This window comes from Penicillium chermesinum (genome assembly GCF_028974085.1).
Source record: "Penicillium chermesinum strain IBT 19713 chromosome Unknown utg000005l:1.0-4115287.0:1.0-4118363.0, whole genome shotgun sequence".
NCBI lineage: Eukaryota > Fungi > Ascomycota > Eurotiomycetes > Eurotiales > Aspergillaceae > Penicillium > Penicillium chermesinum.
The window spans coordinates 1,352,093-1,377,583 of NW_026695315.1; the positions used below are offsets into that span (position 1 = coordinate 1,352,093).

The 25,491-nt window shown below is 51.0% G+C and overlaps 13 protein-coding genes across 13 annotated transcripts; 5 read left to right on the plus strand and 8 right to left on the minus strand.

Annotated features, from left to right (window-relative positions):
- Window positions 1–116: 116 nt before the first annotated feature.
- N7468_006673 (putative LysM domain protein) lies at window positions 117–1,805 on the plus strand (the record flags this gene model as incomplete). The annotated part of the gene is made up of 1 exon (XM_058475969.1): window positions 117–1,805. One exon carries the CDS (start codon window positions 117–119, stop codon window positions 1,803–1,805), a length of 1,689 nt encoding a protein of 562 aa, XP_058328859.1.
- A 680-nt stretch (window positions 1,806–2,485) lies between these two features.
- N7468_006674 (WD40 repeat domain-containing protein) lies at window positions 2,486–6,186 on the minus strand (the record flags this gene model as incomplete). The annotated part of the gene is made up of 2 exons (XM_058475970.1): window positions 2,486–4,759; window positions 4,849–6,186. 2 exons carry the CDS (start codon window positions 6,184–6,186, stop codon window positions 2,486–2,488), a joined length of 3,612 nt encoding a protein of 1,203 aa, XP_058328860.1.
- Window positions 6,187–6,479: 293 nt separating this feature from the next.
- N7468_006675 (Alpha/Beta hydrolase protein) lies at window positions 6,480–7,430 on the minus strand (the record flags this gene model as incomplete). The annotated part of the gene is made up of 1 exon (XM_058475971.1): window positions 6,480–7,430. One exon carries the CDS (start codon window positions 7,428–7,430, stop codon window positions 6,480–6,482), a length of 951 nt encoding a protein of 316 aa, XP_058328861.1.
- Window positions 7,431–7,975: 545 nt separating this feature from the next.
- N7468_006676 (FKBP-type peptidyl-prolyl cis-trans isomerase) lies at window positions 7,976–8,765 on the minus strand (the record flags this gene model as incomplete). Its single annotated transcript, XM_058475972.1, has 6 exons — window positions 7,976–8,015; window positions 8,074–8,115; window positions 8,239–8,259; window positions 8,328–8,400; window positions 8,488–8,555; window positions 8,638–8,765. The coding sequence occupies 6 exons, from the start codon at window positions 8,763–8,765 to the stop codon at window positions 7,976–7,978; spliced, it is 372 nt and encodes a 123-aa protein (XP_058328862.1).
- An 847-nt stretch (window positions 8,766–9,612) lies between these two features.
- N7468_006677 (histidinol-phosphatase) lies at window positions 9,613–10,708 on the minus strand (the record flags this gene model as incomplete). Its single annotated transcript, XM_058475973.1, has 3 exons — window positions 9,613–9,858; window positions 9,916–10,452; window positions 10,550–10,708. 3 exons carry the CDS (start codon window positions 10,706–10,708, stop codon window positions 9,613–9,615), a joined length of 942 nt encoding a protein of 313 aa, XP_058328863.1.
- A 645-nt stretch (window positions 10,709–11,353) lies between these two features.
- Window positions 11,354–11,896, minus strand: N7468_006678 (Phosphopantetheinyl transferase PptB; the record flags this gene model as incomplete). Its single annotated transcript, XM_058475974.1, has 1 exon — window positions 11,354–11,896. The coding sequence occupies one exon, from the start codon at window positions 11,894–11,896 to the stop codon at window positions 11,354–11,356; it is 543 nt and encodes a 180-aa protein (XP_058328864.1).
- A 691-nt stretch (window positions 11,897–12,587) lies between these two features.
- On the minus strand, window positions 12,588–13,243 carry N7468_006679 (ATP19 family protein; the record flags this gene model as incomplete). Its single annotated transcript, XM_058475975.1, has 3 exons — window positions 12,588–12,636; window positions 12,758–12,885; window positions 13,016–13,243. The coding sequence occupies 3 exons, from the start codon at window positions 13,241–13,243 to the stop codon at window positions 12,588–12,590; spliced, it is 405 nt and encodes a 134-aa protein (XP_058328865.1).
- Window positions 13,244–13,742: 499 nt separating this feature from the next.
- N7468_006680 (uncharacterized protein) lies at window positions 13,743–15,044 on the plus strand (the record flags this gene model as incomplete). The annotated part of the gene is made up of 3 exons (XM_058475976.1): window positions 13,743–13,861; window positions 14,094–14,685; window positions 14,772–15,044. The coding sequence occupies 3 exons, from the start codon at window positions 13,743–13,745 to the stop codon at window positions 15,042–15,044; spliced, it is 984 nt and encodes a 327-aa protein (XP_058328866.1).
- A 464-nt stretch (window positions 15,045–15,508) lies between these two features.
- Window positions 15,509–17,669, plus strand: N7468_006681 (uncharacterized protein; the record flags this gene model as incomplete). Its single annotated transcript, XM_058475977.1, has 2 exons — window positions 15,509–16,826; window positions 16,903–17,669. The coding sequence occupies 2 exons, from the start codon at window positions 15,509–15,511 to the stop codon at window positions 17,667–17,669; spliced, it is 2,085 nt and encodes a 694-aa protein (XP_058328867.1).
- A 1,121-nt stretch (window positions 17,670–18,790) lies between these two features.
- On the minus strand, window positions 18,791–19,624 carry N7468_006682 (putative mucin family signaling protein Msb2; the record flags this gene model as incomplete). Its single annotated transcript, XM_058475978.1, has 1 exon — window positions 18,791–19,624. One exon carries the CDS (start codon window positions 19,622–19,624, stop codon window positions 18,791–18,793), a length of 834 nt encoding a protein of 277 aa, XP_058328868.1.
- A 64-nt stretch (window positions 19,625–19,688) lies between these two features.
- N7468_006683 (uncharacterized protein) lies at window positions 19,689–21,496 on the minus strand (the record flags this gene model as incomplete). Its single annotated transcript, XM_058475979.1, has 2 exons — window positions 19,689–20,758; window positions 20,821–21,496. 2 exons carry the CDS (start codon window positions 21,494–21,496, stop codon window positions 19,689–19,691), a joined length of 1,746 nt encoding a protein of 581 aa, XP_058328869.1.
- Window positions 21,497–23,980: 2,484 nt separating this feature from the next.
- On the plus strand, window positions 23,981–24,193 carry N7468_006684 (uncharacterized protein; the record flags this gene model as incomplete). Its single annotated transcript, XM_058475980.1, has 1 exon — window positions 23,981–24,193. One exon carries the CDS (start codon window positions 23,981–23,983, stop codon window positions 24,191–24,193), a length of 213 nt encoding a protein of 70 aa, XP_058328870.1.
- A 502-nt stretch (window positions 24,194–24,695) lies between these two features.
- On the plus strand, window positions 24,696–24,899 carry N7468_006685 (uncharacterized protein; the record flags this gene model as incomplete). Its single annotated transcript, XM_058475981.1, has 1 exon — window positions 24,696–24,899. The coding sequence occupies one exon, from the start codon at window positions 24,696–24,698 to the stop codon at window positions 24,897–24,899; it is 204 nt and encodes a 67-aa protein (XP_058328871.1).
- Window positions 24,900–25,491: the final 592 nt, after the last annotated feature.

Below are 25,491 nucleotides of genomic sequence, written 5' to 3' on the forward strand. Positions count from 1 at the left end.
TCTCTCCTAGGAGACGGCGGATGGCAACTAGCGCCTAGGACAACACCTATGCTTGCGAAGGGGACTTTTACCTCAACGTCCTCGTAAGAGCGTCTTAACGGACCTAATTCACAGGAATGAGTTTCCAAACTAGCTTCGCCAATGCGTCCTTGACCCCCAACTCCGTCAGCGCAAGCTCCGCCTCCACCTCCATGCGGTCGCGCCCTCGCCGATTGGTGTCCTTTCTGGAAGACGACGAGGATGACTCCCGGCAGAGCAACAATAATTCCTCCGCAGAACCGCCGCCATTGACTACAGGTTCATCTGCAAATCTCCTGGATGGAACCGTTCGCTCTCGCGGTGCCACCCCCTCGCCGCTTTCATCCCGAGGGACGTCGCCGATGCCTCTGAAACATCCTTCGCGAGTCACACAGTCAGAACGTCGGAGCCGCAATGAGAACAGTTTTTTTGGATCAAATGGGACATCGAAGACATCTTCATCGCGGGGCGCTACCGACTTCCTGGATTCGTCCTGGTCTTCCATCCAGAGCCTTGCGTCATCGGTGTTGGGGAGCGATAACGGGCGAAACGCTCTCAACAATGGGACGAAATCGCACGCGCGAAGGAAACCATCACGATCGGACGTATATATCAAGAGTACGCCACGTTCAACACCAACGTGGGGTCCATCCGGGCCCGCCTCCCCGGAAATTGGAACTGGAACCAAGGAGGAACGACAGGCGCTTGTGCAAGCCAAGAAGAGAGAGGCGCTTTTACTTGCAGATTCAGATTTGATATCCGGACGCAACATACGACACAAAAGACGCGACTCAGAGGATTATTTTGATCAGGCGCCTGATCCTGAACAGGACGAGGACGCCCTTGCTTATGTTCATCAAGTTCAACCATCGGACAGCATCACCGGAGTTACTATCAAATACGGGTGTCAAGTTGCTGTGTTTCGAAAAGCCAACGGGTTCTGGCCAAGTGACAGCATTCAGAGCAGGAAGACGGTTCTTTTGCCGGTTGACGCGTGCAGCGTGAAAGGACGACCAATACGGACCACCGAGCCATTGGACCTGTTGGGTCCTGATACTGAGGACGCATCTGGCAGCTCTATCACTCCAGATGTGGAAGCCCCGTCAACAGAGCAATCGAGCTTGGATTCAACGGAAGCCGAGGCCAATCGGGTCTGGAAACACGAATCATGGGTGCAAGTCGACGGATTTCCGGCGCCAGTTCAGATTGGACGCGTCCCACGAAGAGCTTTGGGGTTCTTCCCACGATCACGCAGGAAATCAGTGTCCCATTCCGAGTCTGGACCTCCTTCTGTCTTTTCCCCAGATGCAACGAGATCTCCATCGCCAGACGGATCTCCAGATCTTGACTCATTCCAGGATACCCTTCCTCGCACCCGGCCTCGTAACAGTCAAGCGAACCCGAAAGACTCTAGAAACCCTCGCCCTCTCCATCGTCGCCAGCGCAGCAGTATCAATCTTTCTGGAACTGGTGTTGGTACTCTTGATCGCGAGGCTACGGGACCTGGGCCGGCTCTTGACGGTCTCACAAAGTTTTTCGCACAGCATATGCCACACCTCGCCCCGCCACCTCAACCAGACCCTCTACGAAAGGCTTCATTCGAGTCAGGGTCTCCGGCAGCCTCTAATGCCTCTACCAGCCTTGAAAACATCGGTGGTGCCCTGGAGGGCTGGGTCCGCAAAGTTGCGACTCGCGCGAAGGTCGGCATCAGCGAGCTACAACAAGGTTCTGCGAATCAACAAGCCACTAGCCGGGGTCGCAGCGTCGGCCTCTGGGGGGATTGGTGATCTGATCGAGATGGACGATACTTCAGAGGGTCGGCGATCACCCAGTAACTCTAGAGAGACCATCCGACGGTCTGAATTCCAAGACTCATCATCCTCTTCCTCAGCATACCAGGTTCCAGCATCTTCTACCGCTGCGAGCAGGTCTCGGGCGACTGCATTTGGCGCTGGCTCTAGGTCGAGGGAGCGAGCAAAGGATGATTAAGTGATGAAACTTTCCATTCAAGGTTGCGGCTGTAAGCGTACATAATAGAGGTTTTTTTTTTTTGTGCGTATGTGGATCGTGTCGTTCACGGACTGAATTTCTCATTTTCTAGCTTTTTCTTCCCTGCTGAGATCTCTTGTCTTTTGTCATGAGCGACTTGGTGTTTTCTTTTTCTCTTTCTGCCTCATTCCCCAAACAATCCGAGTTACTCGATGGCTATGGCCATGGACTTATAGCATAGGTTGCTCTGGACCTTGTATGTATGTATGTATGACATGGACTCAATGAGTCAACATCTTGATGTTGCAATTGGCTACCCAATTTATCCAGGATAATAGAGCGTTATGCAACAATATACAAACACACGTGAGACAACTTGATTCCTTTCTTCTAAGCTAACATAGATGTTAGATTCGGGTGAATCCTAAATCATCATAATCCGTAAATCATAGGAGCCGTTGGCATTCATCTGACATGCCTATCGACCTGCATGAGCCCTCATGAGACGATCCTTGTCAAATTTCAAAATCAACACCCGTCCCGTTACACTTCCGATCACCACAGTCGCTCCAGATATCATGGTTCCACTTGCAGAAGTCGGTCTATACTCTTGCGGCAGGCGGATAATATTCACGCCCTCATAAGTAATCCAGTCAAAGCTCGGACTGAACCCAAGTCCGCTTGGTCTGTGAGCGGAAGCACAACTCTTCATATCGACGGGACCAGCGATGCTTGGCTGTATCTCGAGCCCGCCAATGCTACTATTTAGATAGTTCACCGCTGGTTCGTCATATGGAAGAGCACCGGGGAAATGAAGATTTCCAGGATACAGGTCCATTTCTTTACTGAAAGTACACTTGCCAGTCACAAGATCCCAGACTCTGATTGTTTTGGCACGAACTGATACGAGCTGCGTCCCGTCGCTAGACCAAGCCAGCTGTACTGCTGGAGTGATGAGACCACACGGCCCTGCATCTTTGTATCCGTCAAGAGTCAAGCTGCATTCTCCTGTGTATGGATTCTGAATCATGATCCTGCTGTCACCTGAAACTGATGCAAATTGGGATGCGTCGGGAGACCAAAAGACATAAAGACCGAGATTGTCCAGTTTGCAGGATGATTTGCATTCCCCGGTGGCTGTATCCCAGGACTTCATGGTATGGTCATCATACGACCCACACAAGAGGTGACTTTCATCCACAGACCAACATAGGGGTGTCGTGAACTGTGAACCTTCATCAATGATGAGTAAGGGTTGGTCAGCTAACGCATCCCAAATTCTGATCTTCCTGTCCATTGATGTCGAAGCAAGCTTTTCAGACCGCGACCAAGCCATGAATGTGACGTGTTCGTTATGTTGCTTCATTGTTGACAGCCGGCCCCCAGTCGATGAGTCCCATATTCCGATATTGCTATCTGGCCCAAAGGACGCGATCATGGCTCCACTTGGGGACCACATCACATTCGAGATCCCCGAGTCATGGTCCTGATTCATGGTGGATGAGCTAGCATCCCAGATCTTAAGGGTATGATCTTCTCCTGAAGACACGATTTGCGATGCACCCAGCAAGGCCAGAGAAGTTACTTCACCCGAATGCCCTGTCAGCGTCGACATACAGTGACCAGTTGAGGGGTTCCAGATCTGAATTATGTTGGCACTAGATGCAACGAGCCTTCCATCGGGCATCCACATCATGGCGTCGATCACGACGGACTTCTCATCAAATGATGAAATACACTGGCCTGTGATCAGACTCCAGATTTTGATTCTTGTCAAACTCTTTCGACCTGACGCTGATGCCAGTGATAGCTCATCCAGGGAGAGTGCAATAACCCTCACATCAGGATGCTCAAGCTCGAAGATAGTCGAATACGGTAACGTGGATGCATCCAAAACCTTAACATGACCGGTTGATGGTACCGAGTACATGACGTGCTTTCGATCATCGGTCCAGATCCAGGGTGATCTGGACATTTTGTGTTTGGTGCTAGCTAAGGTCATTTTATGACCGAGTGGCTGCCAGGTCCTCATGCCTCCTTCTGGTGTTGTTGATATGAGAAATTTTCCGTCGGACGACGGGAAAACACGTGGATATGATGGAAACACATGTGCATCGGGCTTTTCGTCCTCGAGTGTTAACTCACAGTGTCCAGTTTCTCGGCTCCAGGTCTTGATGACCATTGGAACGGGCTCATAGACATGTCGAATGCCCGAAACTGAAACTAGGCGATTTCCATCGGAAGACCAGTAGATTGCGCTTATGGGGTCCTTGTGGTTTTCCAAAATCAAGGTGCACTGGCCTGTCTCCATGTCCCACACTCGCAGGGTACAATCCACAGACGAAGATGCCAAAAGCTTTCCATCAGGCGACCAAGCTGTCGCTTTTATGTCTGAAGTATGGCCCTCGAGTCTGAGAATGCATTGGCGGGTTTGGGGATTCCAAATGCAGATGCTATCATATGAAAAGGAGGCGATCATAGTTAGATCTGGTGACCATTCTAAAGACATTACAGGACTGCTGTGTCCTTCCAAGGTTTGGACACAGGGATTCCATGTTTGTATACTGGGGTTTATTGTTACCCAGTCTGCCATTTCACCGAGAAAATTTCTCTGGACTTCACTGCCCGTTGGGGAAAATAGCAGAGATGAGCAGTAAGCTTGCAGGGGACTGCTCTCAATCGCTGGTTGATGGTATTGGATAAAACGCGATGCATCGGCTAACTGTGAAGCCAGGTTCTCATCGGGAGATCTCTGAAGACAAACAGTCAGTTTCTGTTATTCCGTCTTCACCCCCTTCCAAGGGAAAACATTATGGATGAATATATAATAATAATACTTACCTGGCATATTTGGTCGAGGCACATTATCCCGTTCAAACCCGTGGAAATGCTTCCCAGGTAACTCAAAGCCTCCAACCAATAGAGGAATTTGGTTGCAATAAAACATTTCAACTTGGTTCTCCAAAGTTCATCTCCAGAAGTTCCACTCGAGGGTCTTAGAGAAGTATAGTCCGACAGGTGCTCTGTCCAATTCATACAAGCGTATCGGGCTTTCACAAGCGGGTCTGATGTTGGCCTCGGCACATCCATTGGACGGATGGACAATCCTGCAAAGCCAGTGTTGTATAAGTCACGCTTGAGGGTTACTTCCATCACTTCAAGGGAACGCAGGAATATTGCAATGTGTCCCTGGTCCTTACCCGTGGGTAATACGTCGGATTGGGCGTGTTCAAGCAAGTAGTCCTTCGCAGAATTATGCACGAAGAGAATAGTGCTTTCAGAGATAGTCAAAAAGGATCCACAGTATTCAATTATCTCTTCCAGCAAACCATGGTCGTTTTCATTTACATGAGTAGGCAAGTCAATGAACGTAGGCAATTCGTGAAGTGTCAGAGGGCGATATACAAGTGAAGCGACTTCAAGGATTTGCCTGCAGAGTGGAGCCTCGTCATGCTCAAGGACCTGCTGCATCATTCTGTTATATAGCGCATCGAGTCCAGGTGGAAATGCAGTAAGCATTTCTATGGTCCTCATCCTAGACACACGGGCCAGTCTCTCGCAAACAAGCGCTACCCAGAGAAAGGTGCCTTGAGCATGGGATATGAGGCATGAGTACACAGCGTCGAAAACCTGCTGGGTATAATTCTTTAGCTTCGCTAATTCTGAAACTTTGATGTCGATGAAAGTCTTCACGGCACCCGCGACAGAAGTTTCGTCAAGCTCAAGAGTTATTCTTGATTTATCAGGGACCAAATGGAGCCTTTCTGTGATCTCAGGCCAAATCCGGCTTGAGAGCAACCATTTGACGTGCGGAAACCTCGAGACGTTCTCAGTGATCAACTCTAGAAGCTCGAACAACCCATTTGTACACTCGTCGAGAGCATCAATTATCAAATAGACTGTGCTGTGGACGTGGTCAAGCTCGTCCAAGATATCGACGAAGATGTTTGACAAGGCATGCCAAGAGTTGATACCTTCGAAGAGTTGCTTGCCCAATTCATCATACCTTCCGCGGACATGAGAAATCAGAGCTGGGTTCTGGTCAATGAGCATATAGATGAGCCCCCTCAGGATATTTGTAGCTTTGTTCAAGCGTGAATCAGTCTCTTGACAAAAGAAATAGGAGACTAAGTACTGGCCAGCATCGGAGATTTCATCAATGATTCCGCAGAGTAACATGGTCTTGCCTCTTCCAGGGGCACCTTTGATCCAGAGGAGTTCGCCCCCTTTCCCGGGGTCCCTCCATTGATTAAATTTCTCGTCATTCAGTACCCAGCAATAGGAATCCTTATATAAACGTCCTCTGGTGGTCTCTATGCGTCTTTTGTCATAACGCGGATTGGTTGTTTGTAGGTCTCCCAAACATGCTCGGTCCTCGGCATCAAGAACAAACACTTCAGTCTCCTGTTTGGCTTGAACTAGAGCCGAAAAGGTGTATTAGCTTCTAGTTTACGCTGATTGATTGCTTTATCTCAAAACTCACCGGTCGATATTTGGGATGTCCAGTCATGGAGCTGCCATAACACTCTTCTGAACCCGGGATCCTCATCCGAAGCAAACCTGACCATGTCTCGATGGTTTGCATAGATGCTGACGGCATCGAATCCGTCCAAAGTGGCCGATTGTTCGTTCACGATCTTCCCAACGACGGGGAATGGAAGTTCCTCATAAAAGCAGGAGATCTCAACGCGTCTTCCACTTTCTCTCAACCTTCGAATCATGGTGAGAAAATCGACTTGGATCGAATCCAGGAGCTGATTGTCTCTTTGCAGAATATCCAGCAGCATCACATTCGTAGATTTGACTAATCCCAAAGCGGAGGCAGGCGTCTTTGCCCAGTCTGCCATCCAAGCACCTCGATGTGGAGTCCCCATGAACACGACGCCCTTGAGGCAATCGAATATGGATCGAGATTTGGGCTCAGCCGCATTCTGAGACAGCAAAATTGCTTTTTTGCAAACCAGCCCGCCGAGGCTGTGCACGACAAAGATGAGGGGTCGATCAACTGCGCCTTCAAACCCTCGATCCGCTGAAAGATCAGTCAATAGGTTTTGCGCATGATTGATGAGCCGATTGGATGAAGCGACGGACTTTTGTGTGATGTGCGCATTATATCCATACGTAAGAATTCGCGCAGGCAGCCTAGAAGGCAACAATGACTGGGGCCATGGTGTAGAGTGACCGTGGGCAGTCCATGTCTTTTCACGGTCTCCGGTCAACCCATGGATGAAGCAAATGTCTACTACCGCAGAGGGATCTGCGTGTAGGACCTTGATGCCGTAGTGGGATGCTGATGGATCTGCGGCCGGGGGCGATAGATCTGTCTCGTATCGTGGCGGCGGGTCTTCGAGGCTATTGTGTCCCTTCTGGGCAACTATCACGGTTGATTTTCGTCGTGAGCGCCATTTCCGAAGTCTATCCATATTCAAGTACAGGTACACTTCAGATGAGTACGAGACGAGGCTTCTCGTGGTCAGATTATTTTCTTGCCTCTAAATGAGGGGCTGCTGCAGCAACATCGCAGTTAGCGCCCATCATGCGCCAGTGAGGCACGCATCTCGCAACCATTCCTAATTGGGTACGCTGCGTTTATTTTTGGTAAACTGGTAGGGATCTATCTGTGCTACTAGCAGAATGAATCATTCTAGGCGCCCGCGATTACGAATTAACTGCGCATACGTTGCCCGAAGTCGAAGCAGGAGTTGTACTTGAGAGAATTGACTCAGAAATTTTCAGCATCCGGCTTTTGAAAGCTATATTCCCTAAAATAGATGGGCAAATTCATAGTAACAGAGGAAAAAAGAACGGAATGGAGCTTGGGGCGGACCACAAGTCAAATTTCGTAATTTTATGGATTGCTAATTCCCGAAAGAGAGAGCAGTAAGCTATCTCCTTTTTTGGGAGACACCCATTTGGAGAGCCAAGAAACGTTCAATGAGCATCTCAGTAAAGGGGAGTATGAAAGCGTTTAGAGACGCTTGCCGTTGATGCTCATCAGCTCGACCTCGCTAAAAACAAATCTATTAGTATGAATCCACCAATCCAAGAACGACCAGCAAAACTCACAAGACCAAAGTAGCATTTCCGGGGATAACGGGAGGGAAGCCACTAGAAAGATGTCAGAAACAATATCTCAAACATACATGTATTCTCCGAATAGAGGCCTAGAATCATTGGCCGTGATTTCGGAGGGAATCAAAGGGTCTATATTTATATCAACAATTCACATACCGAGCACCATAGCCGTAGTCACTAGTCATCAGATGCCAGGTCAGTAATCAATTGCCACAATCTATCTTTTTTTCAAGGAGAGGACTTACGGTGTAATGGTGAGCCTAGCCTTCTGGCCCAGGCTCATCTGAGGAACGGCCTCGTCCCAACCTGTATCGATGACTGTGTGAGAAATACCAGATTCTTTGGAAGATCGAGGTTTGTCTGATTCGAATTTTTGTGGCCAGGGAGCTCGAATAGTCAACATACCCTTGATGAGGCGGCCAACACCGATGGGAGAAGGCAGAGGAGCCCCACGGTCGTAGGAGCTATCGAACCTATTCACAAAACAGTGTATTAGATGTAAGATTCTTGGAAGGTACTCAATAGAGCTAGCTTGTCTGAGATGATTTCACTTACTGGGAGCCCATTTTGTCCGTAGCCTTCTCATCGTAGAGGCAGCCACGGTAGTGCATCTCGATGTTATCACCGGGCTTGGGGAAATCGGCGCCGTTGCCATCGCGGATGTTATCAATTGTGACCCCCATTTTGAATGAAAGTGATGGGTTTGATGATTTGGGTAATTGGTAGAAGTGACGGAAGAAGGAAGAGAAGCGGAGGGGCGAGGAAGATTTGTCCACTTCTGCTTTGGTGGGGGGGGTTCCGGATTCGTGCCTCGCGAGGTAATGGACTTCCGAGCTTTGCGCTCACATTTTACGGCTCTAATAAGTGCCTTACTTCTATAGGCTGGCACCGCTACATCATGATCCATAAATGGATCACTGCATACGACGATCCTGCCCCAATCCAAGGGCATTGAGCAGAAAGCAATTTGGAAGGGGGAGGGGCAGCCAACAGCTACAGGAAGCTTACCACGCGGGGGTCCCCAGGACGGAAGCTCCTAGCAACGCCGCGCCCAAATTATGCCGCAGTACTTGTGCAAATCATGGGAAAAGCCGGAATCTGACTGTGCTTGCGGAGGCTATGTATGGTGGCTTTGAGTTTGCTCTGTGTAGGCAGGCATCCAATCCGCTGGAGCGTGGCGTTGGACGGGGCGCTGATTGGGATATCCACCGCCGCTATCTCGAGGTACCGAAATTAATTGACTCCAATTAGACTGAGACCAGGCCCTCGAACTGTGCTGATCTGGGGCCGGAGTCAGCTTGCTGATTTGATCGTCGGTTTGTTGTGTCTGCCTCGTCTCAGGCCGTCTGCCCCTCCGCGGGGTCTCAAGCGGGGGACGACCTCTATGGATCTTACAGGTGGCGACAATGGAACACTACAGCCAGCCATCTGCACATCCATAAGACAGGTCCAGAATTGGTTATGCCACTTATTATTATCTGGTTTATCTGGTTCTACCTCTATTCATTGCGCATTATACCTTGAAGTGTGTCATTCGGTCTTCCAGAAAGCCATTTGCTTTACCTCGTCCAGAGAAATAATAGCAATCCGTGTCTGGGGAAACCGAGAATCGGGCGCTGGAGATTTTTCCGATGGCTCTGCAAGGCGTAGATAATGTAGGGTTGAGATCCCTGTACTGTCTAAGAATTCCAGCACGCGATGGAAGTTCAGGCTGATCTGATCAACGCCATGGCTGTCATCCGACAGACAGAAACCCCCTCCCCGCGCAATAAACTCCTATAAGTCGTTAGCAAATCTGTAGAGTCAGAGCTTTATGCCTCCGGAACAACGAACTTTGCAAATCTCAGCCTTAGGATAAGGCTCACTCATCCCCTTCCTCAATGCGGCGCCATTGATCTCCAGAATGCCCCCGTAAGAAGCCACAAAGTCCAAATTCCGCAGCACCTTCGCCCAAACCCCAGGCCACGTCTTGAAGCTGCGTTCCGGGTCATCGCTCTTCAGCCGAATCAGATCAAAGTGCCCAACAACGAGAGGCTTTAACTGCTGCAACATATCCAGCTGCTCGTCGAAGTACGCCTCGTACAAGAGCTCGTCAGACCCACCTGCGAGCTCCCGCGCCTTTTCGTACAGGGGTCGATCGTAGTCAATCGGCACGGTCTTGGTGTAGTGCACTGAGCCGATGAAGAATTCGAATGGAAACCGCGCGAGAGAGCGGTCGATGAGCTCTTTTGATTTGGGGCGGATCCATTCGCACTCGAAGCCGATGATGAGCTGGATTTGCGAGGCGTATTTTGTGCGCAGGCGCTGGGCCTCTTCCCAGTATGCAGCTTCGTTGGTTTCATGCCAGGCCTCTGTTTGGCCAGCTTCGATCTAGATTATATTAGAATTACTCCGGGGCTTATATTTGGGGCTTGTATGTTTTGAATGCATTGCAAGGTTATGAACTTGTGTGGTATCGGCTGCTCACCTCTTCAGGGTAAAAGTCCTCTTCGTGGCGGGGCATATGTTCCGTCAAGCAGAAGACCTGCATCTTCTTGCTGATGGCTTTTTGGATCACATCTTCCAACGAATCTTTGGCATGCCCTGGGCAGAATTGGCCCGAGTGGCTGTGATGAGAGAATGGCATGGCTGACGCCGTTCAAGCTCCTGGTTGATGTCAGTATCCCTCAGAGGTTGGGCGGTCAGCAGGAACACTTGACTGGAGTTGTAATCACCTCTATATCTAAGATCTACTCGGTGAGACTTCCTCTATTTGCTGTCTGTAAACGAATGAAGACCAGATGAAAGTTGGCGTAGATCGCTTCTGAAGAACTCGATATGACTCGATAAGAATAACCGTCCCGCTATTGGCGGGGTCTACCTGGCTGGGTCCATCCATTGACTTTACATGTTTTTACTTTACAAAGTATCAGTTCAGAACTCATAATCTGAGATCCCGATCTGATTTTTGAGACTAATTAGACCGACCCAGTTCTCTACTTGGAGCAGTTATTGGAGTTCTGGTGAGTGATGCCACTGATCTGGATTCGGGTATCTCTGAGCGCTCGGTAGTAGACTATCAAAATATTTCACGAGCTTGGAGCATATCATATTTCTGACACAGTGATTGAAATATGCAGCCGTGACAGACCAGAACATCTGCACACTAGCGCCCGGCGCCAGTGCAGTATTGGTCGAGTCGATATAGAACGCGCTTGGTCTCCTGCAAGCACATAGTCCAAGAATCCCCCCCAGCTTTATATCATATCAAGTTCAACGCAGGACTCGATACTCATCCTGCTGCCAAAACAGTAGCAACAACATACTCCCCATCATGCGAGATAGAAAGCTGCCCAATGCGCGCCGGAATTCCTCTCTCCTCGTCCCCTAAATACACAATCTCCGGCCTGCGGCTGTCACTAGGCTGTTTTGTGTTTCCCGGTGTCCTCTCCTGCACGCGAACCATAACGTCTTTCCATCCAATTGACGCCGCCCCCTCTGGGGCAGCTTTGCGCGCGGCTTCTTTCGCAGCGAAGCGGCCTGCGAGCCAGCGCGTCATTTCGGCGCTAATGGGCGGAGCGCAAGAGGTTGCGGGTTCGATAACCGGTGGTTGGACATCTGGCTTTTGGATAGTTGGTGGTTTGATATTGGGTGGTTGAGGTGTGAAGAGCTTGTGGAAGCGGCGCCGAAAGTCGTCTTGTTCTTGTGTGCAGAGAATCCGGCCGGTGAAGCGTGTCAGGGACTCGTCGCGTCGGGTGAGCAGGGCGGCGATTCGTGGAAGGTGGACGATATCTGTCCCGATGTTGATAGGGTATGGGAATGGGAGGGGTTTCATTTCGGTAGCCTGGAGAGCTTGGATGGTGGTTCGAGGCGAATTTGAGTGGTAGCTTCGTTGGGAAGGAAAGTTCGGGGATATCGGAGAAAAAGCTCCAGCAGCACGTCCACAGCGGAGGCCTTCCCAGTGATACGATACCGTTATACCTCGATGCACGCCACTTGTACAGCGTAAAATATGCCATAAAATTAACCTTATTCTTGATCTTGTGCTTAAAGCCTTATGTTGTTGCTTGGGTCTTACTTTTACCGGATCAGCGAAAGGCGCTCACCCAACATCTAATTTGATCACCTTGTCAGATTTACAAGCTACAAAGTATCTGTATCATGGCTAGGAAGTGAGAGGCCGAGTAGCAGAAGCTACTTTGACCATCCGCACCGGACCAATTCAACAGATATAAACCCAGGACCGCCGCTTGCGAGCTCCAACAACGGGAACACTCCCAAGCACCCAAACATCTTCATGCGCAGTATTCGATAGAAGAAACATTTCTTATGCAGCGTACACGCCTCTTATGTACAAATCCATGGACAAACCATCCGTATACTTCCGGAGATCTCACATCCAGATATTTAGGATGTTTCAATGCATCGGGGTCGGAAGCGACGAACGGGACGACTCGATTCATGCGTCATGCGGATTCGTACCGGGCCGACCCATCGGAGTCATCCGTTATGAGGGCGGGAGAAATTTAATGCCCGGCCTTTTTGTCGCCGCTGTCTGCCTCAGCCAGGAATTGCCTGGAAATGGTTAGCAATCAATTGACACAGCATTGGTGAGCCCCCATATAGCACGGAATGATGCAATTGAAAGCGCAGAGTTTGTAGACGGCGGTCTAGGATTTGGTTGCGTTGTACGTACTGGATGAAGTCACCCTCGTCCTTGGAGGAAGCGTTGATGGGAGGACCAGCAGCGGTCTTGGGCTTGCTGCTGCTACCGGTGGCAGCCCAGGTACCAGTGAAGATGGCGCCGAGGGTGGCCATGGCGAGCTATATGGTCACCGCAAAGTCAATGGTTAGTTTTTCATTCTCGTACTTGCCGTCGGGTGTGAGCTAGTCACAGAAAGGGATAGCCGAGAAGCCACACCCTGGCGGTTGAGCGGGAAATAGCTCCACTTACGACGTGGGAGCCGACCTTCTTGCCGGCGATCTGGTAGTAGACAACCATCTTGGGGGAGTGTGCTGGGGAGAGAAGCTGGAGGGTATACGGGTGTGGTAGCGGAATCGAATCCTCAGGCTTGACAGAGTCGAAGTTGGCTCCGAGACCGCCTTCCCAAATGCGGTTAGCGTAGTTCCTCTGCAAGTCAACCAGTAAGTCAGGTGACCTCCCGAGAAGGTCCGATATCATGTGATGATATAGGCTGTGGCTTGATCTTGAGGAGTCTATGAACAAGCAGCATTGCCAGCGCTTTTTACCGGCTCATACCACATTTCTGCAAGGAAATTACGAAATGTGGGACTGTAGTGAGACAGATGCATCATGAATCAAATGATTGAGGGCTGGACTGTTCCACGGATCCCCGCACAAAGGGAACTTTGTCGGAACCTCGGGCGACGATCTACTTTTCCCACGGTCGAATCCGTCACGCATGTATGGCCGGCTCATGTGTCCTTCGGCTACTACGACGGAACCGGTCGTTGAAGCAGATATAAGCTTGGGTGGTGCCCGATTTTTGTTCCTGTTCCTGTTCCATCCATAGAGCAAATACACTTCCCAGCTTATTACTAGCTATTATTGCCCACCAAACTAGGCTTCTCTGCACGCGACACCTTCCACGAAGTACCCTGGCTCTGTTGTCAATTATAATCTCTTCTTTTGATTCCCGCCCTTGACGAGCATTCTCACCATGGACCCCTGGGGAACAAGCCGCCAGCATGGCTCGAAGGATGCGAAGAAGCTCCCTGCAAAGCTTCAGGACTTAGTTGACCGGGATGAAGATGTGTATAGCGACATCTACGCTCCGTAGTAAGTCAGGGCTATTCTCATTTTCAACCGTTGTGCCTGTCATAGCATCCAGAGGTGTCGTGTCTAGACAGACCTCCTAGAGGAGGAAAAAGCAAACAACGGGTGGAAGTCACCGACTCCACACTCCACATCCGGCGTTTTGCGCCTGGCAGCGACATCGTCCGCCGCGACACCACTGTGTCCACGACAAAACAGGGCTCCAACACTCCTTGAATACCACAGAGCACGAAAGTACTATCAAACTAACCATGAGCTCTTCCTCTGACGATAGCTCCGTTAATTCTACGGAGACCCCGTACCGTTACGCCGCATACGCCCAGCGAGTCCGAACGATCCTGCTCTCTGCCCACCGATATGTCGCCTACACATCCGATATTGGCGAGTCGTTTCGCCCCGTCGCCCACCCATACCTGGTTCGCACTGCCTACGGTATCTCGTGGGCCTACTTGATCGGCGACGTCAGCCACGAGGGCTACAAGGCGTACTTGCGCAACCGCCGCGCGCTGTCCCCGCCCAGCGAGGCCGCGTTCAAGGACGCAAAGGAGCCGTCGCAAGATGAGATCATACGCGGAATGGCTACTGGTAACCTCTACAAGCCCCTGTCCAAAGCCGAGAAAGAGGGTAGCGATTCTTTGACTCCTTGGCCTACTCCCGAAATTTCGCTTGCCGAGGACTACCGTATGGTCATGACCAAGCGCGCTATCTTCCAAGGTATTGCCAGTATGGGTCTGCCTGCTTTCACGATCCACAGCGTTGTTAAATATTCCGGCAATATGTTGAAACGTGTGAAGACTCCCCTCGTCCGTACCTGGGGTCCTATCGGGGTATGTTAATGATTTGTTTTCCCTGCATTCTTTTCCTTTCATCCAGTGTTCGTTATTGCATGGCATTTATGCTGACGTCTTTATAGCTCGGTCTTGCCGTTGTTCCCGCCCTTCCATATCTATTCGACCACCCGGTTGAACAAGCCGTTGACTGGGCTTTTGATACTGCTCTTCGCGCGTACGGCGGCGAGGATGCTGTCCGTCCTCTACCTGCTCATTCTCACGCCACAAGCCCTGCCGAGGGAGCCGTCTCCTCGGCTATGGCGAAGTTTTCGTCGGGGGAGAAGAAGTTGGAAAGCAAATTGAGCAGCGTGCTGAGTGGCTCCTCGGGACCCAACGAAAAATCTAAGAAGGAATAGAACATATAAGGTTACACGGCGTTTCGAGGATGTCATTTATCTCCAACCTCTAAAGGGCACATCTCCTGATCAGCATTTAAAATGATCTTCTCTCCGAGCGTTTTTGCTCTTCCCTCTATATACCAATCTTCAAGAAATCCATATTTTTTTTTTGAATCCAATGTCATCCTCGGTATTAATCAACTAATCTTCTCTATTGACCAATCAGATATCCCGTTTTACGCAACCCATATTGCTTCTTCTAGGCGGCGACAACTCAATGACCCGAGCACTCTGCACCAATAATGGCCAGCGCAGACATAGCCCCGTGTTCCCAATCGCGCCTATCACAGCACCGAGTGATGCCGAACAGACGATGGCCTATATGATGGGTTGCCTTACCCTGCTACTGATTCAACTTCCCGGGACTACCCCTCCTTGAGACTTGACATCTCACTGCACCTGCTTGGAAGCCGTATACAATCATGTCCGGTGATATTAACACCCAGGTGGATATGTCCAGCCTCTCCTTAGCAGATCTAGGCCAGTTCTCAACCCAGCTATCTGTACTGTCTGCCGACAATGTACAACCTGCTGCAATGCTCCAGCTGCAAGAGCTGGGCGCTGTGTTTCCCACCAGTGGGCCGGTTGCCAAAAATGTTCCAAACCATTTATTACGATGTAAGAGCCGGCGCATCGAGCGCTTGGGGCTTATCATCGGTTGGCGTGAGGGTGACTCCGCCTCTCTGATGGCACAATCAGCGGGCGGCCAAGCTATTTCATTAGTGGCCACCTGCTTGTGGAATACTTATGGTGAACGGACGGGAGAGATTCTTTACGATCTTTCTGGTCTTTTGCTGCCTCATTCTTCCGGTGTCAGCAGCCCAGATCTTCTGAACCAAGCAGCAGAGGTCGTCGCCAACAAACTTGCCATCATAGGGTTCGGAAGTGCGGTTGCGGAGCAAACTTGCCGCATTTATGATGCCTATCAGAACCTAGCGGAAAGCCCCCCAGACAATATTTTAGCTGGGATTCCCGCAGCAGAGATGGTGGAACTTCTCTCCAAAGCATCTCGCGCTCTGCGAGAAGACAAATCCGAACTAAGAATACGGGGAACCCATGGTATGGGATACGTGGCAGCTCTTGCAATCACGCTGTTCTCAGACGACTGTGTTGTGACTCTTGAAACTAGCACCATCCACAATGGGAAACGCTCAGCTTCCATATTCGTCGAGATACAAGTATTGCCAGGCGCCGATTTCCTTGAGGTGCATTTTATGGATAAAATCGACGATATCGGCTCGTTCTTCAATACAATGCACCCGGAGCCTCATCATCTACAAATCGAGCAGTTCAAGTTCTTCTGGAAAGGAAGCATAGCTGCAATGATCAGTTTCGAACTCGGGATGCTCAATCTTCCATACTCTTCCGACCTCGTGGAAGCTCTAGCAGTATGTGCACTCGCTATGGCAAACAGTGTTTACATCCATACAAATTTAGTCCGCCACCTGAAATGGTTAGTTGACAACCCAGACGCCTCGAGTAGACGCCTGCTTGTCAGAAGTTTGGGAGATGACTATCTTTCGTTAATACGCCAGCGATATGAATTTTCAACAGGGCTTGAAATGCCCCAGTCATGGCCTTCTTTTCCAGAAGCGCGAAAGCTGCTCGTAGATACCGCAAGTGGTGTCTTTCCAGCCAGAGAGCAAACATTCAGAGAGCAACACGACGAAGACATGGACTCCAGCTCATCATTTGAATCAGTTAGACCGGCAAGTGTTATTCCGATGGGGTATTTTATGCGTAGGTATGTTTTATTAATTTTTCGATTTTTTTTTCCTACACCCTTCCCCGGAAGGCACATGCTCGATTGTTTTAGATCGAGATGATACGGAAACGTACGGCATGACCGGATTTGAAGGTGGCCAGGGATATTATGGTACCGACTTCTACGAGAATGAAACTTTCTCCTGGGACGAGAGGTCAATTCTTGAAGTCCTTTCAGGAATGGAGAGCTTTCAGATAGCATGGTCAACCGGGTCCGAGACATGGGTTCCAGCTCCCTATTTGGCTCTCGACGATGACGATATCTGTAGCCATCGATACATCGAGGTTCTAGATGGATCCATTATTCACAATGGCCGATACTATCGAGAAATCCGGGGCCTAGAAATGTTTTACCCGCGCGAAAACCTAGCAGACGAGCTTCAGGCGGCTTCTATAAAACCGTCTTCAGCTGGCGCTATGAATGATATGTCCATGCAAGTGGAGCCTAGCGGAAGGCACTTGACTTTACAGACCCAGATAACGGTATCGGGTCAGACCTGGCCAATCAACTTTACGAAATGCGTCGCTGGCTTGTTCGGTCTACTGAAAACAGTGCCATGCGAGCATTCGCGAATGACGCCTTTGAAAGACGAGTATTCCAGCCAAGTATTGGTGGTTACAGTGGCTCCATTCAACATGGATCCATACCGTGGAAAGAAGATTGTGGTTCAGACTGCTGGAAACCCAATAGCGCAGATTGTAGCGTTATGGGGTCATGCTCGTGTCGGCTACACCTCCATCTTGTGTCAAAGGTGCTGTCTCAATTGTGCATTTGAGCAGTCGAGAAAAGTGATAGCTAGAACAATTATTGTTAGTTAGTTCACCAGAATACACTGGTAGCTAGGAATGGACATGAGCCTGCTAGTCTTCAATCTGGATTTTAGTTGACGAGTACCTCGTTATCATTCTATACCGTTGCACTTTGAGGCATTTTGAGCCCCAGCCCGTTTAGGTACAACTTCATACCCAAGTTTGGGAGTTCTGCAAGGCGTTGAAGTACCAGTGCATCTTGACTGGGACCTTCAAAGGAACCTTGAAATAGCCATTGCTAGTAAAGGAGCGAGTTCAAGATCATGTTCCAGCTACTCGGATGATTGCCACGGGAGATATTTTCACGGGTATATGGCTCGCCAGCGTTGGCTGAGTTCTAGTTGAAGGAAACCCCCTAGCGTAAACTACCCAGGCAACGCAAGAAAATCAAAAAAACTCTAAGCCTACATTATGAAACAACTACCAAAGCGCAGTCGAAGAACTTGAAACAAGGAAATCTACAATTCCATTCACATCTGACTACTCACACATCCACCACACTGCTGTCCAAGTGTGTACAAAAATGACCAAAAAAATAAGACTCAATAAGGGAAAAGCGCAGGGAACTAGCGTCGGCTCATCAGGGATCCTGGTCCCCCAGACCATTAGGATGTGCAAAGTTCAAACATGACCAGTAAAGATGTAAGATTTCCCATGGCACGGGGGCAGGAATTAAGGGTTCGTCTCAATCGGATTTCTCAGTGCCATCGGAAGAAAATTGGAAGGGGAAAAAAGGGGGTTTGAACAGAAGGGGGAATATTTCAAGAAAAAAAAAGAATTTAGAAAGGAAAGAGGGGGCGACACGGCGCTGAGACGGCTGTATCAGAGAATGGAAAATGGTTGTTGGCCAATCGAAAACCTCGAAAAACTTTCACAGAGAAGAGGTACGTGATATATGACATGTCTGGGCGATGATGAACAATGAATATAAAGTTTTGGGTAGTCACTGCTCTTCCAGGCTTCAAACCATGATTTAAAAAGAGAGCCGACAGCTCGGAAGGGAACGGCGAATCGCTGTGATCTCGAGACGCCGGCTCGCTCCTCAAGGCGAAATGATGGGGAGATATATATAGAAACAAAGAGGACCTGGTCTATCCATGCTGAAGGAGTTCGTGTTGATATAAGGGCGTTTAGTTCCATCCGAGTGAATTTTCGGCCATCACTGGGGCACTGATCATCTGGGAGCGTTGGCTGCCGGACACATGAGCACCGAAGAGAGAGCCAGCACCGGAAGCCTGGCTCATCTGGTCGACCTGAGAGCTTGATCGCTGGTGCAGCTGCTTCCGCTGGCGGTAGCGGCGGGCGAGGTAGAACATACCAGCACCGTAGGCGGCAGCACCAGCCACGGCACCAACGGCAATACCAGCAGAAGTGGCAGAGCCCTTGGAGCTGTTGCTGGAACCGTCGCTCTGAGAGCCGTCTGAACCATTGTCACCGCCGTCGGAGCCGGAGTCAGTGCCGGTGTTGCCAGTAGTGTCGGCATCATCGGCGGGCCAATTGCCGTTGTACACCAAAGGGATTGTTGGGTCGACCATATTCATCAGGCTCCTGACAGAGGCGCTTGAGTCATCGGTGTAGAGGGCAGAGTTAGGGTTCGACTTCATGGACTCGAGCTTGGCGTAACCTTCGTTAGGGAAGTAGAAGATAGCAAGGGTTCCGTTGTACCCGGTCTTCTGCCAGTTGTAGTACGGCTCCAGGGCAAACATCTCAGCCTTGGTGGCCCAGTAAGGAACGGCGTGCTCCAGAGCCAGTGGGATGAATCTGAAGATCTGAGACGACGAAAGAGGGGTAGTCGCAACGAAAGACCAGGGAAGACTGCCATCAAACCCTAGTTGAAGCAGCATCGAGTCCTTGGGAGCCTGGGTGACGCCGTTTGCGGGAGAGATGGATCCGGGAAGCGAGCTTGGCTGGCTTGTTTGAGTAGCAGTGCCAGTGTGGCTTGTCTCAGAAGTCTGAGTAGGCATGATCAGAACGGTCGAGGGGAGCCAGTCAGTAGTAGACTCGGTGGGGTGATGCTCGGTGTGGGTCTCAGTAGGAGTAGCAGTGGTCTGAGGCTCGCTGGTGGGAGAAACAGTAGTCTCGGTCGTGGGCGTCGCCGTGGGGGGTGTGCGAAGCGGGCTTGGAAGTCTGCGGGCTGCCAGTAGGAGTAGGGACGGGGGCAACAGTCTCAGAGCCAGCAGGAATGGTCGAATGCGCACCTCCAGCAGGTGTAGGGACGGAACCAATGCCAGAGCTGGAGTCAGTGCCAGTTGCGGTAGGGGCCAGGCTGCCAGAGCTACTGACATCAGGGGTAGCCGATGGAGTAGCGGATGCCGGAACGCTGACAGGAATAGTCGACTCTGTAGGGCGGCTGGTAGAGTTGCCACCAAGAAGAGATCCAACACCGGCACCTAGGGAAGACAGACCACCGCCAATACCGCCAAGAAGACCGCCATCGGAGGAAGTTGTAGCTGTAGCCGTAGCGGAGCCAGAGCCGGAAATTGTGCCGTTAGCAGGAGGAGCAGCAGTCGTAGTGCTACTTCCTCCAAGGGCGGAACCGAGGCCAGCGCCGAGGGACGAAAGACCACCACCTAGGCCACCAAGAAGGCCACCGCCAGAAGAAGTGGCACTGGAAGCGGTGGCAGCAGAAGGAGCAATGCCGGTAGCGGTTCCAGCTCCAGTTGCGGTGGCAGTGGCAGTGGTCTTGTCACCGTCACCAAGAGCAGAGCCGACGCCTGCGCCGAGAGAAGAGACACCACCGCCAAGGCCGGCACCCAACGAGGAAACACCAGCTCCTAGACCGCCCAGCAAGCCCGGGTCAGTAGTAGTGGTAGCAGAAGCTGGAGCCGCACCACTGGCAGTGGCAGTAGGCTTCTCAGTGGTAGTAGCCTTATCGCCACCACCAAGCAGAGAACCGACGCCTGCGCCGAGGGAAGAGACACCACCGCCAAGGCCGGCACCCAACGTGGAAACACCAGCTCCAAGACCACCCAGCAATCCTGGGTCAGAAGTGGTAGTCGTAGCTTCCGCACTGGACACGGTGCTGGCGCTAACGGCGCTGTTGGCGGGAGAAGTAGAAGTCGTGGTCTCACCAGTGCCCAGGGCAGATCCAAGGCCTGCTCCCAGGAAGAGACACCAGCACCGACACCACCGAGCAGGCCAGTGTCAGTGGTGGTAGCACCTGGCTCAGAGCTGGATACGACGTTGGGAGTACCTGCGCCATTGGCACTGCCCGCAGAGTTGGAGCTAGCCTGGCTTTTAGATGTAGTCTGAGCAGCGGTGGCAGTCGCAGTTGAGGTGGAAGAAGTGTCGGTTTCACCACCAAGAGCAGCACCGAGAGAAGAGAGACCCGCGCCAAGACCACCAAGCAGACCACCGTCTGATGATGAAGAAGCAGCGGCTGATGTCGAAGCGGGAGCGGTGTTCTTGCTCACATCATCGGAGCTGCTCTCACCCTCGTCGGTACTCTTGTTGGGCTTGTCGACGGTAGTCGTAGTGGTCGTAGCCTGAGGGCCATCGGTAGTCGTAGTCACAGTGTGGCGGTGGCCTTCGCTGTCAATGGAAACGATAACAACCACCTCCTTCTCCTTGTTGGGTGCTGATGCAGTAGCGGCAGACTGAGGGTTTCCGGACTGGGACTGACCGGTCAACCCATTGGCGAGTTCGTCGATCGAGTTGGCGAGGATATTGTCATTGTCGTTGAAGCTGCGAACGTTGCGCTTGATCTCCTGAGGGAAGTAGTATCGTGGGCGATCAACGCGCTCCGCATTGGGATCCTCCCAGGCCTTGTCAGCGGCGGCCACCAGCCGGACACTACCGAGGGCGAAAGCGAGGGCGGACAGGGGTCCAGTACGCATCTTGTCTGAAGTAACTAGAGTTGATCCGTGAAAATGGCGTTCAGGATTAGAGGGTACAGAACGAGCATTCAAATCTCGTCTGTCAACACCTCTCGTAGCTTTGGCGAAAGTCCGACGCTTTTTCGACGTCCCTTGTTGATATAGTCTTGCGCTATACGATTTTCGCAATATGTCCCAACCAACTGAAGAGACCTCCTTCTCTGCAAATTAAGAGTTAATCGGCGTCTCGCGGGCAACGAACGTCGAGTGAAACCGATCGAATTGGCAAATCGATCGACAAGCGAGTGAAAAGGGGGTCGGATCAAAGTGAAACGACCGGAACGCAGCAAAAAGCGAGTGTGGGTGGTGGAAGCTGTAAGGAGCGAGTGACGGCCTACTTGAGGCAGATGAGCAAGCCAACAAAGAAACGGGGGAATATAAAGCGCGACCGTGGGAAGCAAGGGGAGCGCTGGAATTGGCAGGACCCAGGTCTAAGGCGCCGTGTCGATGGACAACGGAAAGATGAAGGAAAGAAAAGAGTGAATTACAGTGAATGAATAGATTGAGGGAGAGTATTAGGGGGCGAAGGAGAGAAATGGGGCGGTGGGACACGTGTGGAAGCATCAACAGCGGCGGATGTGACAATACTGGAGCGATTTGCTCCTAAGTCTGCGTCCTTCCTGGTAACGAATCGTTCGAGGCTTGTAATCTAACCGTAAATTGGCTGTCGACCGTCGAATTGCAAGGTCGACCGGGACCCACTCGTGGGGTTATATGCACGCACGGCTGAGGCCCACGGCTTCCATGGGGGCGATGTAATCTCCCGTGCTGAATGAGTGATTGGTACGAGGTCGTCGCTGTGGACTGGTATATGTACAGTAAAGATCAAAAAAGATCATATTGGTCGTTTAAAGGTGTATATCGTTGGCTTACTAGCAGTATCATTGACAATCTCCCGCCTAACTCGATTTCCTCCCGAGGCCCTTTCCTGGCCTTCTCGTGCTACATTCGTATACTTCCACTTCACTCCGCTCCTTCAACAATAGCAAAAGCAGGGAGAAAAGCAATTATGCGCAACTATGGCTCAAAGAGCCCCTATTCCACTTGCCATTATCCTTCTCAAAAGGCTGTTCCCTTATTTCCCGGGAACGGCGCACCCTGGCCTGCAGCCGCAACTAGTGACGCTTGGCCTACGGCACTAATGCAGAGAGCCGGATGCAATCCAGACTGTGACCAAGCGACTCCCAAGTCCAATTGTTTCTCCGTTACTCCGGGGAAGTTGCAGAGATCTTGGGGATATCTCATTGCCATGCACAGCTAAAATTCGTTTGTCTCCATTCCTGCGTTGTAACCTTCCGACCGTCAGATTCAGAGTCCGGATTGTCATCCAGCTTAGCGGTGCCATCGGCCGTCCGTTGTACAACTCCGCTAACAATAAACAGGGTTCCGTCCAGGAGCCCCTATGGTGATCAACATCTTGGCTGGACAAAGAAGAGTAAGGCTGGATGGCAATAGATGGACCCGTTAATCGAGACTTGGAAGAGGAACAATAGTTCTCCCAGAAGCACTCTAGTGCCGGGGCGGGAGTTGCAGGAAGGGCAAACTATAACCTAATACTCTTGGCTGGGCACGCAAGGGCCAGAAAACGAAGAGCTATGTGATACTAGTAAGAATTGCACCTGGGGTATGGTTAGCACTACGGAGTACTCCATAGAGGCTAGGAAATACGAGCTGATGGAGTCTCTGCCAAAATAGAGTCTTCAGGGCTGCCCATCCTAATTTGACCGTCAAGACCGTTCTGGGTTCTGGCGGGACAAGGTTCACGCCTGTCGGTCTGGCCCCTCAGATGGTGCGGCCAGCAGCCCCACTTACGGGTTCCTGGGCGTGGACAAAACAGTAGCGCAGTGCGTGGCGCCAGTAGATGTGGGGCCCCTGGACCCTCCCGGGGTCAGAATACGCAAGACAATACACGGGGATTTCAAACACCTCAGGAGCCCACTAGCCTTTTTTGGGCTCTAGAGACTGCATCCTACACAACCAGTGTCGCCCGTACACCCACTTCGGGCAACCGATCAGCGTCGCGGCAAAATCAGTACCCACTTGGCCTCGCTAGGCCCTTCATCTGTGAGCCTTACTCATGGTTCCTGCTTTGGCTCTTGGACCCCTACACTGCGGATGGGGCTTGCTCCCCATTGAGAAGTGCAGTAAAACCCCTCCAGGAATGCTGGCTGTTGTACGTCATCCCGGGGGTCCACGGTCGGCTTTATTGTGATGTATCTCGTTTCTGGGCCTGCAAGGAAGATATTCAACGGCTGCCCGTCTTCCAAAACAGAAGGCTAAACTTGCAGGTGCATATGGGTGGATCATGTACCTTCGAGGGTAGGCTATGTCACCATCACAGATTCGCCCGCCTGGGCACTGTCCCGTCTACGATTGCCGATCGCTCGAGAATGTCAACGAGATAGGACAGTAGACACCCACGTGCTTTGGGACGGTCCGATCGGAATGCTGGCTCGCGTGAGAGCTCGACATGAATTTAGACACATTCTTGATCTAACGGCTGTGGAGCTCGTGTCCTGCCGCCTGTACTCAGTACGAGGTGCTTGCGCTTCCCAGATCCTTTGCTCCATCCTGGACCAGACACCCAAGACCCTGGGGTGCTCTGTGCACCGGGTTGTTTCGGCCCTAAGTGTTCGCGAGCTGTGGGCTCCAGAGTGAGCTCTACACAAAGATCTGGAGATCTACCTAGATGTAGAGCCACGGAGGCAACGTTAACAAAGAATAAGACTAAGTTCTTGTCTGTCACGGCAAATGGTTGGTAGCGGCTGCTGATGATTCCCGCCTAGGGACACACTTTTGTCTTTGTTTGAGGCCCCCATGGCCCACCGAGACCCGTCTGTACATCCATGGATGGTTGCTGACACGACTCAGCTATCGGAGATTCTTCACTAGTTAACTAGTCACATTTGGTCTTCACTGAAACCAGCGAAAGAGCACCAAGTTATAGCCAAGGAACACACCACCGAGCTATTTTTAATTACACAGTACGCGACCGTACCACAAACCGACACACGCTAGGCCTGTTCCTGATTGCGCCAGCTATCGGCCCCACCGCCATCCACGATCGGCTTTTCCGTCATTTCCAGGGGGGATTGAACTTTTGTGTTAGTCAGCGCGCCTTTGGGTGATCCACGAATACTCGAATGGCCTGGAACACACAATGGTGGAGAATGTGACCTGTCTGGAACTGCAGTCTCGTCGTGTCCCTGCAGATACTTGGTTTGGCTTCGGCTTGCGTGGTCCAGCCACCCGGTATGCGTCATGTGTGGCGTCTGCATGGAGCAAACGTTTGATGGTACTCGCGCCGGATCATGGTGTCCGTAATGCGGGGCACCGTATCTCCTGGGGTTGCAAGGATTGTTAGCGATTTAATTACGAACAGGTGCTTAATACATTGTGTGGCATCATCTTGCTGTAGTATCTCCGACCTTGGAAGGAGAAAAGAATTGGTACTTGCACGGCTCATAGTACCCATAATATATATTCTCGGTTATCCTGGCAATTACCCTCAATGAACATCCAGCTGTGGCCAAGTCCACCCGTGGAACTTGAAGTCATCCTTGGAAGAAGGACTATGGTAGTAGCAGTATGCTGGTGACAGTGATCTCGGGAAAAGAAAGAAGAAAATAAAAATTCAAGCGGAACGAAGGAGACATGTTTCAGTATCAACAGATTTGAACTTGAGTACCGTCCGAACTCAAAATTGGAATCCTTACTTGAGTACTAGCTACGCATCCCAGCACTCGCGTCCAATTTGCAGAATGCACATCAAGCAGGTATATAGCATTATCTCTACTAGTGGGTAATCGATAGGATCACTTCCAGGGTTTGTAGTACCAATTTGCCTGTGGACCGAGGGACTTCCGTTGACCAGTTTCGTTGCCATGTGAGTTAATAACAAAAAGCTTAGATATCTAATCTGCATTGAATAACTACTATGGGAAGGCCAGGTTACC